This window comes from Solea solea, chromosome 8 (assembly GCF_958295425.1).
Source record: "Solea solea chromosome 8, fSolSol10.1, whole genome shotgun sequence".
Classification (NCBI taxonomy): domain Eukaryota; kingdom Metazoa; phylum Chordata; class Actinopteri; order Pleuronectiformes; family Soleidae; genus Solea; species Solea solea.
In genome coordinates this window covers 9,736,446-9,754,441 of record NC_081141.1, presented here as the reverse complement: position 1 = coordinate 9,754,441, position 17,996 = coordinate 9,736,446, and the positions used below count along the sequence as shown (strand labels likewise).

At 39.7% G+C, this 17,996-nt stretch overlaps 2 protein-coding genes and 2 non-coding genes across 6 annotated transcripts; all 4 read right to left on the bottom strand.

The window, feature by feature from the left end:
• Positions 1 to 245: 245 nt before the first annotated feature.
• pierce1 (piercer of microtubule wall 1) lies at positions 246 to 1,884 on the bottom strand. The gene is made up of 3 exons (XM_058636733.1): positions 1,594 to 1,884; positions 978 to 1,056; positions 246 to 905 (listed from the first exon to the last, which is right to left on the bottom strand). The coding sequence occupies exons 1-3, from the start codon at positions 1,686 to 1,688 to the stop codon at positions 711 to 713; spliced, it is 369 nt and encodes a 122-aa protein (XP_058492716.1). The 5' UTR covers positions 1,689 to 1,884; the 3' UTR covers positions 246 to 710.
• Positions 1,885 to 4,480: 2,596 nt separating this feature from the next.
• LOC131464261 (formin-binding protein 1-like) lies at positions 4,481 to 17,669 on the bottom strand. Of its 3 annotated transcripts, none has more exons than XM_058636662.1 (18): positions 17,280 to 17,669; positions 16,368 to 16,483; positions 14,561 to 14,611; positions 14,133 to 14,280; positions 13,872 to 13,934; positions 13,639 to 13,734; positions 13,056 to 13,070; positions 12,205 to 12,333; positions 11,965 to 12,111; positions 10,092 to 10,268; positions 9,776 to 9,967; positions 9,571 to 9,585; positions 9,362 to 9,471; positions 8,770 to 8,902; positions 7,406 to 7,551; positions 6,459 to 6,595; positions 6,068 to 6,226; positions 4,481 to 4,683 (listed from the first exon to the last, which is right to left on the bottom strand). In XM_058636662.1, the coding sequence occupies exons 1-18, from the start codon at positions 17,307 to 17,309 to the stop codon at positions 4,655 to 4,657; spliced, it is 1,893 nt and encodes a 630-aa protein (XP_058492645.1). In that variant the 5' UTR covers positions 17,310 to 17,669; the 3' UTR covers positions 4,481 to 4,654. The 3 variants fall into 3 exon arrangements, with proteins under 3 accessions (XP_058492645.1, XP_058492644.1, XP_058492647.1); XM_058636661.1 differs by having other exon boundaries at positions 13,056 to 13,083; positions 13,640 to 13,734; XM_058636664.1 differs by having other exon boundaries at positions 9,776 to 9,937; positions 13,056 to 13,083; positions 13,640 to 13,734.
• Positions 10,500 to 10,571, bottom strand: trnap-cgg (transfer RNA proline (anticodon CGG)). The gene has a single exon. It is a non-coding gene; the product is annotated as a tRNA-Pro (tRNA).
• On the bottom strand, positions 11,409 to 11,480 carry trnap-cgg (transfer RNA proline (anticodon CGG)). The gene has a single exon. It is a non-coding gene; the product is annotated as a tRNA-Pro (tRNA).
• Positions 17,670 to 17,996: the final 327 nt, after the last annotated feature.

Genomic DNA, 17,996 nt, shown 5'->3' with positions numbered 1-17,996 from the left:
TTAATAAAGTATAAGATTTAGATAATGATTGTGGTGTTTAGAGGAGCTAAATATGTATATTGCACATTATGACATTTTTAGTTCATTTTTGAAGTAGCTCTGATCTCTTACTTTAATATTTATTGTATATTCATTCCCTGAACCTTGATTTCCTGTTGCACTCAATCTTCATGTCAAATATTAAGAGAAAAGAGATAAAATAACAACCAACTGTTAACACAAAGAAAGCATCAGTCACACTACTGTAATTGTCGCTGCAGTTTAATGAATGTGTCACTTTCACATCTATAATTAATCATCACAGCTTGCAGTTTAACAAAAGGGAGTTTGATCATCAGGAGGGAAAGAAGGATTAGATTTTAGATTCTTCTACTATCTACAGTCCAATCCAGTAAGAGGTGATCAACAAAATAAAACAATCCTGTCTTCACAGTTCAAAACATTAAAAACATTTGACTCTATTATCCAGGACTGAATAAACCTATTCAGTTTTATTAACATTTAAAATGGTGTACCGATACTCTCATATTGAGATTAAAGAGACATGAAACAAATCAATTCTCAAAAGGTTTTATTCTGCTCCAGTTAACAAACGTACATCTAAATTCATCATTATTAATATTATTTAATTTGGTTAAAAGTTGGTTAAAATCGGTAACTATTTATTTTTATTGTAGTCAATTTTAGCTCTTCATTTAGACATAGGCGGGTTACTTGTTTTCAGGCTGGTCTTTGTTTTGGTTGATATGGTGATGCAAATAACGGAGATTGGATGTTTTGGTCTGGGTTGCCATGGGAGCCGTCACTCTGCTGCTGTCCGCAGACGTGTTGAAGCCATGATCGCAATACATCCCACTCCTCAGCATCGCTTGTGAAAACTTACGGGACATCCCTCTGTACTGCGTCTGAGAACACACAGTTGTCATGGCGACTTCATCAATTATAATAAATCTGCACAATAAGGCTCCAAGTCTCACCTGTATCTCATGAACAGTTGGTTTCTTGCTGCCATAGGTTTGGTTGGTTGTTCGATATAACGGGTTGTTATTTGTCTGACTGGAACGAAAAGATCAAACATGTTAATCAGTAATATTTTTATCCCTTGGTTCTCAATCACAACAAGATGTTTTCCTGGTTAAAAGAGCATGGAATAAATGAGATTTGTAGGCTATAGATTCAATTTCAAATTGTGAATAAACTGACTACACCAGTGGTTCTCGTACCACAGTTTGAGAACCATGGGACTGCGCCATTGTTATGAGTGGAGCCAGTATTTCAGTTCAAAACAAACCATTTTTAGCGATCCATTACCGATACTAATATAACAAACATGTCTTTTATCAGCTCTTCCATAACCAAGACAAACTGTAGCTCCTGATCCACGTGAACACATTTAACATCACACAGGCCATCAACAACAAATATACATTATAATGTGAGTGCAAAACACAAGACTGGGACATTATATACAGTACTTATAAAACCTCTGTTATAGAAGTACCAATAGACTTTAACTTAACACCCTTGCTGATTCAGTTTGACTCACTTAACTCATAAATAATTTGATGACTATTCTAACTAATCACACATTACCTGTAACCATGAAAACAGTCTGGGTTGTTAAATCTGAACGGAAGATTTGGATCTGTCCTGTAAATATCGCAGGTTTGAACTCTCTGCTCCTCCATGACTGACTGAGGAAAAACACAGGCGTTACCATGGTACTGACAACACAACTGTTACTATGGAGACACACAATGCTTACCCTAATGCCCAGCGACTCCTCCTGTGTGTGTTTCCTTGTATCCACTCACTCAGAGAACCAATGAGCACATGAGAAGCAAGTGGGAGGCAGGAAGTCAAATCATACATTAACTTGGCCATGTAATGGAACTTCAAAATAAAACAGGAAGTGCTACACTGAGGAGCTGAAATTTAGCAGAACATGACAATATCAATAAAATAATAAGCTGACAATAAATGTTCAGTTTACAGGCATACTTGTGTGGTTTTTATTTTATTAAGTCAAATTTTATTTTCAAAGCCAAAGCAAGAATTAGTGTGACCCAAAAAATACATTGTGTAGTGAATTTACTTTGGGAAAATTGCAAATTAAAATAGCACAACATAAACATAAAATGTAAAGTGGTACAATGCAGGGATTTTTTGTTGTTTTTGTTTTGATGTTTTGTAATTCACTTTCTAAATGTATAGCAAATCCAATTATTTGGATTTATAAATATATATGTATTAATTATTTTGTTGGGTGTATTGTGACTGCATTATATTGTGTATATATAAAGAAAAAAAATACAATTTTGATAAAAAAACAGTTAATTACGTATGTTCAGTGTGTAAACTAATTTCAATGAGGACAACTGACACCTGTCTGATTTAGAATGTACTTTATTTTGAAAGTTTAACATACAGGAAGTTGTAAAGAGCAAGAGCTATCCCACATCTCAATAAAAAAAAAACTGTGATAAATAACTGATCAATAGCTAACTCTAAAATAAAAAAGGTTCACATTTCACACAATCAATCAACATGATCATAGATCAAGAAGCAGTGGGTGGAGCTAATATGGGCTGAATAAATCAGATGGGTGGGGTTAATATCAGCAGTTTTACAGAGGGTAGGTGTACGCCTGTGCAGCTACAGTTTATATTTACAAACTCGTCATGTTTGATTGAAAGTCTTTACACTGTAACCTGACATCAGTCTCACCCACAGTGATGTCACAGCGCACCTGAAGCAAACAATGACATCACCTATTTTCGAATTTTCCTTAAAATCCCATGAAGACTTGCCATTGTTTAAATGTTTATATGTTTCCTTTTTGTTCATGAAGTTTGTTAAAATCTCATCTCAGATCAGTTTGTCAGTGAATCTGAAAAACAAATGCATTCATATACAGAAAAGTTTCACTTTATAAATGCTTCAAGCACAAAAAAGACATTTTTAATTCAGGGCACACAATATGAAAGGTTTACGTTTTCAAAAATTTTAGGGCCCGGGCACCTACTCGTGCTTTTTTATTTATTTTTTTTCTAATTTTATTATTATTTACACATTTTCTTCACCTACATTTAATGACTTGATGATCACGACAAAACGGTTAAAGAAATAATCCTGCACTCACACACATACGCATCACTATTATGCTGGACGGAGGTAATGTTGTGGGAGCTCGCTGTCTGACACAGATGCTGGCATCAAGGAGCACGGCCTTGTTCAAGAGCTCGTGAGGACCGTGTTGTGTTGGAGTTTTAACGCATTGATGTCATTTGTCAGCCAATCAAAGTGACCCATGCAGCACATAAGGCAAGCAAAGCAAAGCAACTCATTCACAATGTCACTCGGCACATGTGATTCTGCCTCGAGCTGAAACGATTAATCGATTATTAATCGATTACTAAATTAATCGACAACTATTTTCATAATCGATTCATCAGTTTGAAGCTTTTTTCATGATTAAAACAAGATTTCCAATTGTTTCAGCTTCTTAAATGTGAGTATTTTCATTTGAGAACATCATCATTTCCAGGTTTGACAAACACCGATCAACATTTTTTAAGGTTTTCTGATATTTTACGGACCAAGCGATTAATCGATTAATCGAGAAAATAATCGACAGATTAATCTATTATGAAAATAATCGTTAGTTGCAGCTCTAATTCTGCCCCATTCAAAAGCCGTGTTTCCATTATGGTACAGTTTGGTTTGGTACAGTACGGTACGGTTTAAAAGAGTAAAGCCCTGGCTCACGCTTGCATTTTGACTGAGAACAGAACATTTACTATGTAGCGACGTCATCAAACAACAACATCGAATGCGACACAACGGACAACAACAGAGGACATCCAGCAGCTGCTTTTTTCCTGCTTGATTTGTGGCTGTTTGTCTCAACAAGACGTTAGTGTTGGTTATTTTGGTACTATTCCTAATGGAAACATAAAAACAAATAAAAACCGTACCGAACTGTTCTACTCAGTGGAAACATGGCTTAAGTGAATGAGCAGTGTTTCCTTTGAAGCATCCCACAAACTGATACAGATCATCTTGTATTAATTCTGACATTTTTCAGTGTTGTCTATATCACTTTCTTTAAATGTATGTGTTATTGATGAGCTGACAAATTGATGTTGATTGATAAACTAAGTCATTAATTTAGCATTTCACAATTCGGAAAGTGAGTCAAATTACAACAGATCCAGAGTCAGTGTGATAAAAAAACAAAAACAGAAACACATTAAATAACAGAGACTGATGAGTGATAACCAATAACCCAATCTGAAACTTTTCAGGACTAGTTTCTGGTTGAAAACAGGTCAAAACCACAGAAACTTCATTTATATATTATAGAGTGTAATTAAGTCAGTTTTGGTTACATTTACTAATCAGTTTGATGAAGTTAAACTCGCCATCTGATTTCTACTGATCATTTCTAACATCTAAACTTCACTTTGGGACCTGTCTAATATCTGATTCATTTATTTTAGCTTGTCACAAATCGACAACAGTCTGTCAGCTGATTGGTCAAAATATCTGAGAAGTTAAACTGTCCAATGAAAAGCTGTTACCGCACTTCCTCTGAGCTCTTTCCTTTACATCACTTCCTGTGGCGAGATGTCCTCGTTGGTCGGTTACTGCGCTAGACTAGACGACTACTCTGCACAAAGCCTACAAGATATAGACAAACAGGTAGAGAGAGAGACAGGTATGTTAGAGGCCATCGAGTGAGACAGGAGGTCATGGTTAGGGTTCTGATCATACTGCTCATAATTCATAATAATCACTTATTTAACAATAGCTGAAGATCAGGTGTACAGATGTTTGACAGATTCACTGACTGTCTGTTAGGGACTGACAGCACATCAGTCAGTCTGTGAATAAACAGATTCATTCTACAGCAGCCTGATATCAATGATACTGATTATTGATACTGATCCCACACACATAAGCTTCCAAGCAGACTACATAAATCCAGAAGCTGTGTGTCAGTTTTGGCTCTGCCTACTCGACCTAAGGCTCTCAGCAGAGAGATTTCAGACACTTTACAAAAGGCTCACATAATAAAATCTATGCCTTTTAAGGAGGTGGAGCCTGATAAAAGACATTCTGAGTCTACAGACGCACAATCTGTGGCTATCCAGTTTACTGCAGGTTTAAACCCATGTTATAACAGTTGTTCACTACTTAATAAGTTACTACGGTGATTTTCCGTGGTAACTTAACCATCACCATAGTGATGGACACATAACCTGCTGCGGAGCGGCTCAATAAAAGCTTTGCCCACTGGCCAATCAGATTTCTTGAAGTCACACTTGGGACGAATCATGTGAGGGTTCCTGAAGGAAGGGGGCGGCCCCATCCGTCTTCTTCATGTCATTATTTCCTGTTGGCTGCAGCGATGTCACAGACATTGACTAAAGCTCGAAAGAGTCGTTGATGTTTTCACATGTGAAAGTTAGCGAGTAACAAACAAACTGTCACTTATGTTGCGTTCACACTGATGAAGGAGATTATATACAAAAACAATACAAAAACACAAGGGAAACGTTTGTTTCTTGTCAGTTGCGCTAAAGCGGTTTGAATCGCGTGAACTCACACTCACACACACACACACGCACACACACACGCACACACACAAGACACGGTGTGGATATAATAGAGGGGCTTCGAGTACAGACCTCAGATATTCAGCACAGAGACAGGCAGAGCAAATAGACAAGACGTGCTGCTATAACCATAGCAACCAATGTGTTGACATTCAGAGGTCATGTGGTGGGACGAGGTCACATGATTTTAGTGTTTGTAGACGTCATTAAAAAAAGTCATGGCAACATCAGACATACGTCATATATGGAGGTCACTGAAAAGTCATGTTTGGGTCAGATTTGATTCATATACAGAAGTGGTTGTGTTAATGTCACATAAGAGGTCATTTAAAGGTCATGTAAAGGTGTTAAGTAGGTCATATATGGAGGTCATTTAAATGTCAGATGAAGGTCATATACAGAGGTAGTTTACAGACTATGTGAATGTCATATATACGTCTTGGCACCTTTGGCGCTGCTTTCCAGGAAGACTTTGATGTAAGAAGTGGGGACATATCCTTCCTCCTCCAGGTTCCTCCGCACTCTGGTCCAACCGTCTCCTTTATCTTCTTCCACCACAGAAAGCAGCTCTCCCTCCACCATGGAAAGAGTACCTTCATTCTGACCTGCAAAGATTCAATGGCATGGTCAAATCATTTTGGGTGTGCAGTGTTTTGGCAACAGAGATTACAGACAATTACAGACCTGCAACTAAATGGTTACAATATAAGGAAAAGTCATACTGAATTAGTATAATATTGCAGGGATACCAAGATCTGGATGACTAACAGTCCTCCTCTGTGACCCCTGAGGACCTCACTGTATATCTGTACATAAAAAACAACAACCTTAAAATACCTTGAAATGGGTAAAGAGACTTGCAGGTGCCAATACTTGGCAAGGGCTCTTCATCATCAAAGTCTTCATCAAACTCTGAACTGCGAGACTTAAAGTGAAGCTCAGCATTGTGGTCCTCGGTGTAGCTGCCGTCAGGACTGAGAAAAACACAGTTAGAGAAGGATGTTCACAGTCTACACACAATGAATATCTGAGAAAGTCATAATATCCTGTCAGAAAGTGTCCATATAATGGATCATCTCCAAATTCATAATATTTTCTTCGTTAAAGATATAATATACACTTTTCTGCATTTTTGAGTAGTGCACTTAGATTAGCCAAAATATTTCCAATATGCTTTAAATCCATAGAAATCCATTCTGTCATCTACTTTGTAGACATGCTGATACAAAGGTTTTGACTTTTAAAATCTCCATAAACAATAAACTTTAAAATGCTATAAATCCTCATCTGTACTCAATAAAATGCCAGAACTGCAAATCCATGGATTTACTGTTCCTGCAAATATTTCACAATAAAATTCTCAAAAGATGATTGAAACAGGGAACAGAAACATTACAGTGCTTTTACTTTGAAATGGACGAGTTGTGTTTGTGACACACACAACAAAAGTGGAAGTTCACCAGCTCTCAGCTTTCACTGCTCTTCAGTAGTGATCAGAGAGAGTCAGGGAGGGGAAGTCAATCAGTGTCAAACGTATATGATGGTATGTAACTTACAAAATGTTTAAAAAACAAAAAAAAACTCATCTGGAATACAAAGCAAAGAACGAGAGGATAAGTCACTCATTATCATACTAGTTATTTTCTTGATGTTTTGGTTGAGAGAGAGAGAGACTGCAGAGATTACATACTGTGCTTTTAAGCCATAATCCACATTCCAAAAAACCTTCATCAACATACTCTCCTTGACAGAATATAAAAATTCTGAAATATTTAGTAGAGTACCTCTCTCTACTGGCAGGACTGCGATTGTCCAGCTGTTTCAGGCTGCTGCTGCCTGGTGTCGTCGCCTGGGAATTTGACCCACAACCTCCACTCTGTCTTCTGGTGCTGTGATCAGACAGTCTGCTGTCCACCTCTGACAACCATGTCTACAGTAACAGACAGACACTCGTGTTAGCATTCAAGCTGACATGAACGTGAGCACAGATTACTTACACACACTTTCAGATTGATGTTAATATATGCATTAACATACACACTAACAACATACACACTAACGTGTACGTCGATGTTTGTGCATACGTGTACATTAACATGTACACTTACTTGTACTAAAACGTCCTTTAATCAATATAGTGCACGTAATCGCATACATGCTTATAATAAATAAAAACATGTACAGTGCTTAACACATTTATTAGACCACCTGTCATGAGACAACATAAATATTTTAGAAATCTTTGAAAAACTTAAAACTGTTATTAACTGTTATTCATTTGGCAAATAACTTCATTCATCTGTTTATGCCCAAATTAGAGCCGTCTCACTGAGCTTCTCTGAGAAGCATAACATTCAACCACTAAATCTATTTGTTTCTGTTCAGGAATGCAACAAAGTAAATAACTATAATTTAACATTGTAGTTGAAATAATAATAGTAAATGCTCTGTATTTATATAGTGATTTTCTCGTCTTGATGACCACTCGAAGCTGCTTTACACTACAGTTTTGCCATTCACCCATTCACTCACACTTTCATACAGCGCATCTTTCATACCCACTCACAAACTGCCGGCACAGACATCAGGAGCAACATGGGTTAAGGGTCTTGCCCAAGGACACATCGGCATGTAAACTAGCGGAGCTCTGAATGATAATAACAACAATAATAGTTAAAAAGTTAAAGCGCTTCTAAATATTGGTGTATTAACCAATACAAAAACTGCTGTGACTTTTGGTGGTATGTTAACATGAGCGCTTCCAGGAAGACAAACAGCTCACAGAGTCACTTCAGACACATCACAATGTAACTGGCTTCAGGCAACTTCACATTCACACGTTTGTTTCATGTATTCTCACATTTATTCTGTATTTATCACTGTTTTTATTTAGACAATGATATGTCTAAAAATTTAGACATATCATTTAGTCTTAAACTTACTTTAAAATACTTTTTTTTCCTGCTCTTTGCTTTTCCTATGAATTAAATTAAAAAATATAATTTCTGTGCTCAAAATCTCACATTGTTCCATCGAGAATGTGGCCCAAATATAACGCCATAGAAATCTGCACAATGTGAGTACAGTGATATAGTGTGGGTACAGACTGTGTACAGTGTGTACTGTATGTAGTATTTGTGGTATAAACCTGGTTCCTCCTCAGCTCCTCCTCCAGTCTCTGCAGACTCTGCTTCACTTCCTCCAGTCGAGGCTCCACACTGCTGGCATCGCCCATCTGAGGACTTTGTTCATAAACCTCCCTCATCTTCAGCAGAGCATTTCTAAAACACACACACACACACACACACAGCAAGTGTTAAATTCAAAACTCAGCCCCAAAACACAAAATAATAGACATAATGAGCCTCCAATTGCACCAGTGATTTTATCTAGTTATAGCTTGACTTCTAGAGGTGGAAGAACATGCTTTCATGCGGTAAGACAATAACACAAACAAACTCATGTTCAGGTTCTTTTTATAAAACAAAAAACACTCCAGCAGGAATCAGACGGTGTCAAGTGTATAAAAATGAGATAAACGTGTCGGAGGTCAAATGTAAAAGAGCTGCAGTACAACCAGTGCAGACACATACATTTAACACATACTGTACATCACTGTGTTTCCCTTTGGTCAAGTTTGAAAGTTTTCTCAGTGATTCATCTGTGTGTGTGTGTGTGTGTGTGTGTGTGTGTGTGTGTGTGTGTGTGTGTGCGCGTGTGTGTGTGTGTGTGTGTGTTACCTCTGCTCCCTCTCTCTTTGAATCTCCTGGTTGATGTTGTTGATTCTAGTCTGAAGTTTCTTTCGCCTCTGTTCTGGAGGCAGGTGACTGCAGTCTGCAGGACTGGAGCCCTTGAACAGTATCAGCACATTCAGAATTACAACACATTATGATAACACATCACTGTAAACACCACGTGGTAACACACCTGTGACCGCTAAGATACTGACCAGTTTGAGGGACAGCTGCTCACAGTAGCAAAAAAAGAAATATAACGACAGACATTAATGACACTTTGGAGTTTATACATACAGTATATAGTACTTACACAGTATATGCCATATTTTAAGAGCCTCTTTTGAGGACAGTTGGCAACGGCTACTTTTAGCTGTTTCTGTTCATCACCATTTATTCATGCCATATATATATATGTACCCCTCTCTTGAGGTTGCGCAGACACTGCTTCCTGGTTCTGGAGCCAGAGGACATGAGGTCATTAAGCCGCTGTGTGATTGGTTCTCTTGAAGCAGGGGGTGGGGATTGGGAAGTGCTGTCCACACCCCCAGGTGAAGGTGAGGTTGGGGGCGGAGGGGGAGGCTGTCGGGGGGAGGAGAGGAGGGTCAACAGCTGAAGAATGAGAGATAGATAGACAGGTAGATAGATAGATAGATAGATAGATAGATATATATGGATTAGGTCAGTAAAGCCAAGTGAAGACCACGGGTGTGTTTGAAGAATGCTGTTTGTGTACCTTGTTTTTTCGTATAAAGGGCCACAACTTCCTGCTGTGTCTCCGTCCCTCTGTCCGGTTGTCAAGGTAACTTGATTCTGAAATGCTCCTCCTCATTGTGGAACTGTAATCTTCAAACTCAACATTGCCTGGAGGGTCGAAGCCTGATTTATACACCTCCACCACCTGACGGGTGTCCTGCACACACACACACACACACACAGAAATACCCACACTGCATTACGTCTGACATTATCATGTCCCAGTGTCATCTATGTCTCTAAAAGGCCACTTGTTCCTTGTTAAGGAAGTATAATTGCTTTTCATGGAGGTAGTTTGGTTGTCATGGTCACCCAGATTTCTTAAAAAGAAAATTGATTGCACCTCTCCAATCAGAATAGTTATTCACATGTGGCCTACAGCTGTGCAGGGCTCGTCCGGGATTTGAACCCGGGACCTCTCACACCCGAAGCGAGAATCATACCCCTAGACCAACGAGCCACTTAGTTGATCTGCCTTTTTTTTTTTGATTGACCAAATCCTGTCCCTCTACCACCTCACTCTGGGCTCTTCTCACATTCAAATTGCCTATTCGACCAACTCAGTTATACCCATATAACCCAATTGTTGTCTCTACATTAAGCATCTGGCTCCAGTTCAGATGTGCTTTTGGATTCCAAGGATAGTCCCTTAGGGATAGGCCTCTTCTCTATGGCAGAAATCAGGCCGCGTCAGATTAAGGGATCTTTACATTAACAACATGTTTGCTAGATTTAGTGAACTGGGCGTAAAAAAAGAAACCTCCCAAAAAATAAATTATTCCGGTACATTCAGGTCTGCAATTTTGTTAAATTAAATCATGCTTATTTTCCCTACATTTCTCCTAACTCCATAATTGACTGGACATCCCCATAAACCAGAAAGTCTGTATCTCAAAAATCTATATTTTAATCTCCCAATCTACAGATGATTGATGATAAAACCAAACTGAAGACACTGCACGATAAATGAATTGTTCACCACATTACACACTTCTGACATCACACTGTCAATACATGTCAACACGTGTATTGACATTTATTTTATTATTGTGCATTATTATTATTATTATTATTATTATTGTTTACGTATTTATTCATGTTGTATGATAGCTGTAAGAATTTTTGGGGTAGGACTAGTGGGTGGAGGGTGGCATTTGGTAAAAGTGATATTGTATCTTTGTAAAATAGAATAAAATAAAAGCCCTGTAGTTTTGCATTAGATTATACCATAGTACAGAATATTTTATCAATCATGGAGGAAATTGTATAAACTTTATGGTAATCTCTCTACTGTGCAGGGCTCGTCCGGGATTTGAACCCTGGACCTCTCACACCCGAAGCGAGAATCATACCCCTAGACCAACGAGCCTCATGTTGAGAATAACAGACTCAATTTCCTATAACCGTTAAGTGTTCAGGCAGATGTTTGTTTCATCCATAGACTTGAGATTTTCTTCAGAGTTTTACAAAAGTCATGATGTCACAACAGCCAATTAGAATTGAGTTTCTCCGAGCGTCCCAGTGCTGAATCAGAAATGGAGGAGTGGACCTGGAGCAAATGAGCGAGATCAACCAAAGAGGGAGAGGGCTTGACTTAAACTGAGCGAGGAAGTTGTGCTACCTGGTCATTTCTGAAAATATGTGTGTATCACTTGATTCAAGCCATTAGTTGCAGTTTACTATGAATGTAGTTAGCATAGTAGTCACCAATCACCGGTTACTCCTGCAGAGTAACACGAAAATCAATGTGCATTCAGCGCAAATGTTCCAGTGAAGTAAATCTCAGGAGTAAAGCACATGCCCTGAGGCACACATTAGTCCATGATTCTCCAGAACTATGCCAGATTTCTCACCATCCTGGGCTGGATGCTCTCCGCAGCATCCATCATGGCGTCCAAGCAGCGACTGACGACAGGGAGAATTTTCCTCTCAGCTTCTGCTGACGAACGCATTGCTTCACAGACTCTCTCGATGCGCCGCTCCTCCATGTCCTGGATACGCTGTGAAACACAGTACACATGTTATTCCAGTCTATAGGACTATAGGGCAGGTGGTACTTCACCCAGTGCCAGGATGTAGTAGCACTCAATTACCTGGTATATAACTGGTACCAGAGTGTGGTAGTGCTGGTGCTGGTCCTGGTTAAACTGGTTTAAACTGGTCACATAGTCTTTCCTTGACTCTTCGGCAGCTTGTTGTTTCTGTTGAGCTGTCTGACGGGCCTGAAACCAGCAGACACAAGAAAACACAGGACAGTGAGTTTCTCAAACACCACAAACTCCACCATGTAGCAGTCGATTGTGATGTCACTCACTGGTGTGTGTGTGTGTGTGTGTGTGTGTGTGAAGTGCTGTTTATATTTGGCAACCATATTAGGAAGAGCAGGGGTGAATCTAACTGTGAAGCTTGGCCACTGCACACCCATCTACTCCAGCAACCATGCACCTATCTGACAGCATGCCAAGCTTTATGGTCTAGTTGACTCTGAATGGGACCATAACTTACAAAACAATATCATGCTGTACCACATGTGTGTGAGGGTTTTCTCCCACAGTCCAAAAACATACAGATTTGGGGATTAGGCAAATAGGACACTTTGAATTGACCGTAGGTTTAAGTGTGAGATTGGATGGTGGTTTGTCTCTCTGTGGCTCTGTGATGGACTGGTACCTTGCCTTTTGCTCTATGTCAGCTGAGATTGAATGAATGAATATCATGCTGTACTGAGGAGGAGACCAAAAACCCTTTGGGAAAATGTTCACAACCAAATGACAAATAGGCATCAAAGGATTTGCCCCCCTTGTGGCCATTAAAGATAATTTAGGTTTCTCCGACAACACTTCTGTGGTGGCTTCGCTTTCCAGACATTTTGTTATGATGAGTTAATTAGTGATTTAACAAATGTAGCCGGAAACTGTGCGACTAACGTGAGTAGGCGGCTTACCTTCATAGAGCAGCGCTGAGAGGCATTCAGGTGAGAGAAAGACAGGAGTTGAGATTAGCATGTGGTATCAGCTGTTTCACTGATGCTTTAAATGCATTCATAACGAATGTATGATTCATTTTTGGGAGCAATAACATTACATATTAAGTCAGTACAAATTTCAAAGCAAATTCCCCGTCAGTCATGTGGGACTGGTGTGGTACTGGTGTGACCTCGCCATTGAGATTCTTCCAATGTCCCGAGGTTTTGTCACAAATGGAGGACAGAGTTGCAGTTGTTGTGTGTACCGCTCCAAGCGAGCAAGACAGTGTGAGGTAATCTGTGTGTATATTATCTGAGGATTATACTATCTGGTAAATTCTGAAAATACAGTATGTGTGTCACATGATTCAAGCTTTTGATGGCACTTTGCTATGAACATAGTTGGCTCTACCATAAGCCCCAGGAGAGAGGTTGTGCTTGTGTTTACTTACAATAAGTAAACACAAATGATCTAGCGCACACCATTGTGTGCGTAACACGCTTTGAAAAACACACTTTTTCACGATAGTCTTGAATGCACATAATGTTTATTGATAAAAACCTTTTCTCCATCTGTCTTGTTGTCAAGGTCAATTCTGTCAGAGATGTGTTGAGCTCGTTCAGCCTCTTTGCAGTCACGCTCGAAGCGACGTTTACTCTGAGCAAGAAAACAAAATAAATGTGTATACATCAACAGTGTTTCATAGGTTTAACCTTATTACACCTCAATATTACACCTCAATTAAAAAATAACAGGGTCGTGTGTGTGTGTGTGTGTGTGTGTGTGTCACTCACAGACTCCAGCTGTTTCCACGAGCTTTCAATGTGCTGCTGGGCACGGCGGCCATCTTGGAAATGCTACAACAAGGACACAAACTCTTCAGCCTTAAATATAATCTTCGTGTTTAATCAGTCTTCATCAAAGCATGTCATGTTATTATGATTATTATATTGAATATAATAACTTTGTTGTTGTTTGTTCAAGTCCTTTATATTTAATGTGTGTCAGGTGATGAAATATGCTTTACTGTTGCCACTGTTTGACTGTTTACTCACAGTTTTCCTCTCAGTCTTCAGCTCTTGAGTGTATCGTGTCAGCTCACAGACGATCTGTGTGTTCAGGTTTTCAGCAAGTTCTTCTTTCTGAACTGCAACTTCATTCAGCTGACGGAGAGTCGCTGCAAACGCCAAACACCAAGTGTACCTGCAACAACCAATCGTATGTCACGTATAACTGGGACATCCAATCAAACACCTGAAAAAGACAACCTCTACATCTGTAACAACCCCCTCTTCTGATTTTGAAAAGTGACACAGATTGGGCTGGGAGCAGAGTGAGGGAGGACAAGTGGGGAGTAATGGAGGGGCGTGGTCTGGTAGTGAGTTTGACACCAGTTGCAGCTGTGGCTCACACCGTGCTCCAAGCGGTGGAGAGAGAAAGGCAGGGAAGCATATATAAAGACAGAAACATGAAGATGACTCACCTGCTCTCATCTTCTCTACTTCTCTTGGGATGATACTTCTTAGATAGGTTCCTGCAGACAGACAGAAAGACAGACAGAGAGACAGGCAGAGAGACAAGCAGAGAGAGACAGGCAGGCACAGAGAAAAGTGAGCCAGGTTAGGTTCTAGAGACATTTCTTCAGATCCACATATGCACCAAACAAAACCATAAACCTCAAAGACATTGAGACGTCAGTCAGGAATTTATCATTGTTCATTTTATAAAACATTGCACAGCATCCATTAGCCATGTTTAGCAGGAAGAGTACACGTGTTAATGATCTCATTAGTGATTGATCCGTCAGGTTCATGTAGGTCAGGAAAGTGTGACAGTGAAGCAGCGTTAACCCTGAAACTGAAGGGCTAAATGGAACTCAGTCATCCATAATGTGATTATTCACATCTGTGCCAAATAATCAAATGATCCCACTTAAAACTGTCAAAATGGCTGCTGTGCAAAGGACCAATAGATCTGCTGAGGATGCAGAATAACTGATCAATACTCGCTCCATCATCTTTAAGGTGATTTCTGAAAGGAAAACCAGATAACTGTACAGCTTGGTGGGCAGGATATTAGAATAATTACTATTAGAATATTTATTTACTATTCACCAAACAAAGAGCACATTCAGTTTCACATGTTTTGCCAGTGGTAACTATTGCACTGTTAAAAACTACGGTGTAAACTAACTCAAGAAATGTGCAATGGGTGTGATGTGTAAAAATAAAAAAGAAGATGACAGTGAAGTGCCACTGTGAGCGATTTCAAATCATAGTGAGTGAGTGAGAGTGATAACCTGGCTTGAAAATGAATTTGTGGTGAATCTCATTTAAAAATGTTCCTTAAAACCTGAAGATGAAATTGTTTAGTGGAATATAATGTGAATGTGTATAGCATGCAGCAGCAGTCCCTTCTGTTGATCTTGGCCCTCATGTTCAATCATGCTTTGTGCTGGATAGTTTTGTGTCTCAGAGTTTGTATGGTTAGTTTACTGTTCCAAAATGCATGTGTTGCTTTTTTGGTGATGTTTTACTTGTGTAAACACAATATTTCTGTTTAGGACATGATGATTTATTATGGTAACTGTCATTTTAAGCTAATGTTTCTGAATCGCTTCACCATGGGTGAGGTGGCTGCTGAGTTTCAACAAATCTTCTGTGCAGCACTATAATTATGACCAACACTGAACTGACATTCTGTGTATTAATGCATGGAGACTAGTATGGACGCAAGATATTGGACTTTTTGATGAAATCCAATATGCCGATATATCAGGAGTGCTTGGGCCAATAACCGATACTGATATGTGATATGAGGTCATTTAGTCTCTTCTGTGGTGAAATTAACACAATGTTTTGATTAATCATGTCACAGCAGATGTAGATATACATTTTCTTCATTGAATAGTTGCAGGAAGCCAACTTTGAAGTCAAGGACGTAACAGCCTATTTAGTCTGCTGTTACAGTCATTAATCATATCGGCAAATCTTGGTGTGTTTGTCAATATCCAATAATACATTTTAAAGCCAATATCGGCCGATACTGATATTGTGCCGATGACAGAAAATAAGAGAAGGGTGCATGTGCAGCCTGTGGCCACTTATGACATGCCTTCTAACCCCGATCCTAAGCCTAGCTGTCAAATGATCTATTATATTATTTGATCTTCGTTAAAGTCTTTGTTTTTATGACACCTTGTGAATCTCTTTGTGAACTGATGTAGAAGTGATGCAGGTCATGACGGGGTCATGGCAGAGCAGTGTATAGGCAACATACTGTACACTTACCTGATTTGTTTGGCATAGCTCATCTCAATTTCAGCTCTCTCTTTAACAAACTTGGTGTATCTCTCTAGGAAGTCGATTCCCCAGCTGGTGTATTTCTCCAGATTATCAAACTGGTCCTGGAATACAACACAAATAACCATCTGTAAATCACTGTTTAAATCAAGCTGGCATATGACATATACTACTATTGTTTTATTGTATAAACATTTGACGCTTTAATAGATCTGTTATAACACGTTGAGTACTGTGTATGTACATTGATATTCAGTATTTTAAGACCAAAAGGAAAAACTAACTCGAGCTGAATGTGTTTAGAGACATTGTCTGATTCTGTCATCTAAAACAAATTAGACTGGTATGACATGTGCTCCTCTTTAAAATGTACTTGATACTCTATGTTGTATAATTATTTGAATGAATGGAACATACAATAAAATACCCAATTTGCCAAATTCATTATTTGTATAATCTCATTTATGTTAGATGTTAACATACTGAATTTCAATGTACAGTCTAATAATCGAAAGCAATTTTGTAATCATCATTATTACTATTATTATTATTATTATTATTATTATTATCATCATTATACATTTCACACTCGGATTTGGGTCTGGGGTCTCTGTCTGTCTCGGGTCGCGCGCTGCAGCACCAGCATCATGGAGGATGCAGAGCGCGAGCCGCTGTCGTCACTCACCGTGTTGCTATGGCAGAGCAGAGAGAAGCACGAGGGCCTCTCGCTCACTCACTCTCTCTCTCTCTCACACACACACACACACACAGGCCGCTTGGTAACCAGGTCTGCACCGGTTAATAACCGGTCACCGCTGCTGGCACACTAACCAGGAGGCCGTGTTTTACCGGACTATAATCCCGGTGGTTGCCGCGTGCATGAGGTGTGAGCATACGTACCCACAACTCGGTGCCCCAGTTGCAGCTCATGTCTCCGGTCTGTCTCTGTCCCGCTGCGGCTGCTCACTGCTCCGCCTCTCGGTACCGACCCGCCGATCACCGCGAGCTGCTGATGCTGCTGCTGCTGCTGTTGATGATGATGAAGATGCTGCTGCCGCTGGTGCTGATGCTGATGCTGCTGATGCTGCTGAACGCCCCGCGCATCCTACATCTACACCCAGCGTCAGACAAACATACTCGTCTGTCTTTCTGTATCTCCCTGTATCTGTCTGTCTGTCTGTCTGTCGGTCTGTTTCTGTCTGCAGCAGCACGACGTAGAGGACGCTGTGGCGCGCGGCGCGTCTCCCCAGAGAGTCTCTTTGTCATCAGCGAGAAGATGCTGTGTGTGTGTGTGTGTGTGTGTCTGGTTACTGCGCATGCTCTCTTTCAGCCCCGCCCTGCTACACACATTACACTGTCCTGGTGTTATCACACACACACACACACACAGACTGTGCGTCCTACTAATGAATGGATGATCTCTCTTCTCTCTCTTCCATTTTAACTGTAAAATGTACCAGACATAACATGACATGGTTTTAAGTGTTGTAGTGATTTGTAACCATGTGATCACGTAATGGACGACGTCATCACATATCACACACCAGTTGAGCACTGCACCAGTGCACCAGGTGAACAGTGCAGTTATGTTCCACATGGTTTTAAATTATTTGGTCA

Bases quoted from the DNA above. Each gene is read 5' to 3' on its own strand.
- pierce1 (XM_058636733.1), bottom strand. From the start codon at position 1,688: ATGGAGGAGCAGAGAGTTCAAACCTGCGATATTTACAGGACAGATCCA. The intron at 1,057-1,593 runs GTAATGTGTGAT...TTTTCGTTCCAG, and splicing joins GACTGTTTTCATGGTTACAG to TCAGACAAATAACAACCCGT. The intron at 906-977 runs GTGAGACTTGGA...GTGTGTTCTCAG, and splicing joins CAACTGTTCATGAGATACAG to ACGCAGTACAGAGGGATGTC.
- LOC131464261 (XM_058636661.1), bottom strand. From the start codon at position 17,309: ATGAGCTGCAACTGGGGCACCGAGTTGTGG. The intron at 13,935-14,132 runs GTGAGTAAACAG...TCCTTGTTGTAG, and splicing joins TGAAGACTGAGAGGAAAACT to CATTTCCAAGATGGCCGCCG. The intron at 12,112-12,204 runs GTAATTGAGTGC...TGTGTTTCACAG, and splicing joins TGGTACCAGTTATATACCAG to CGTATCCAGGACATGGAGGA.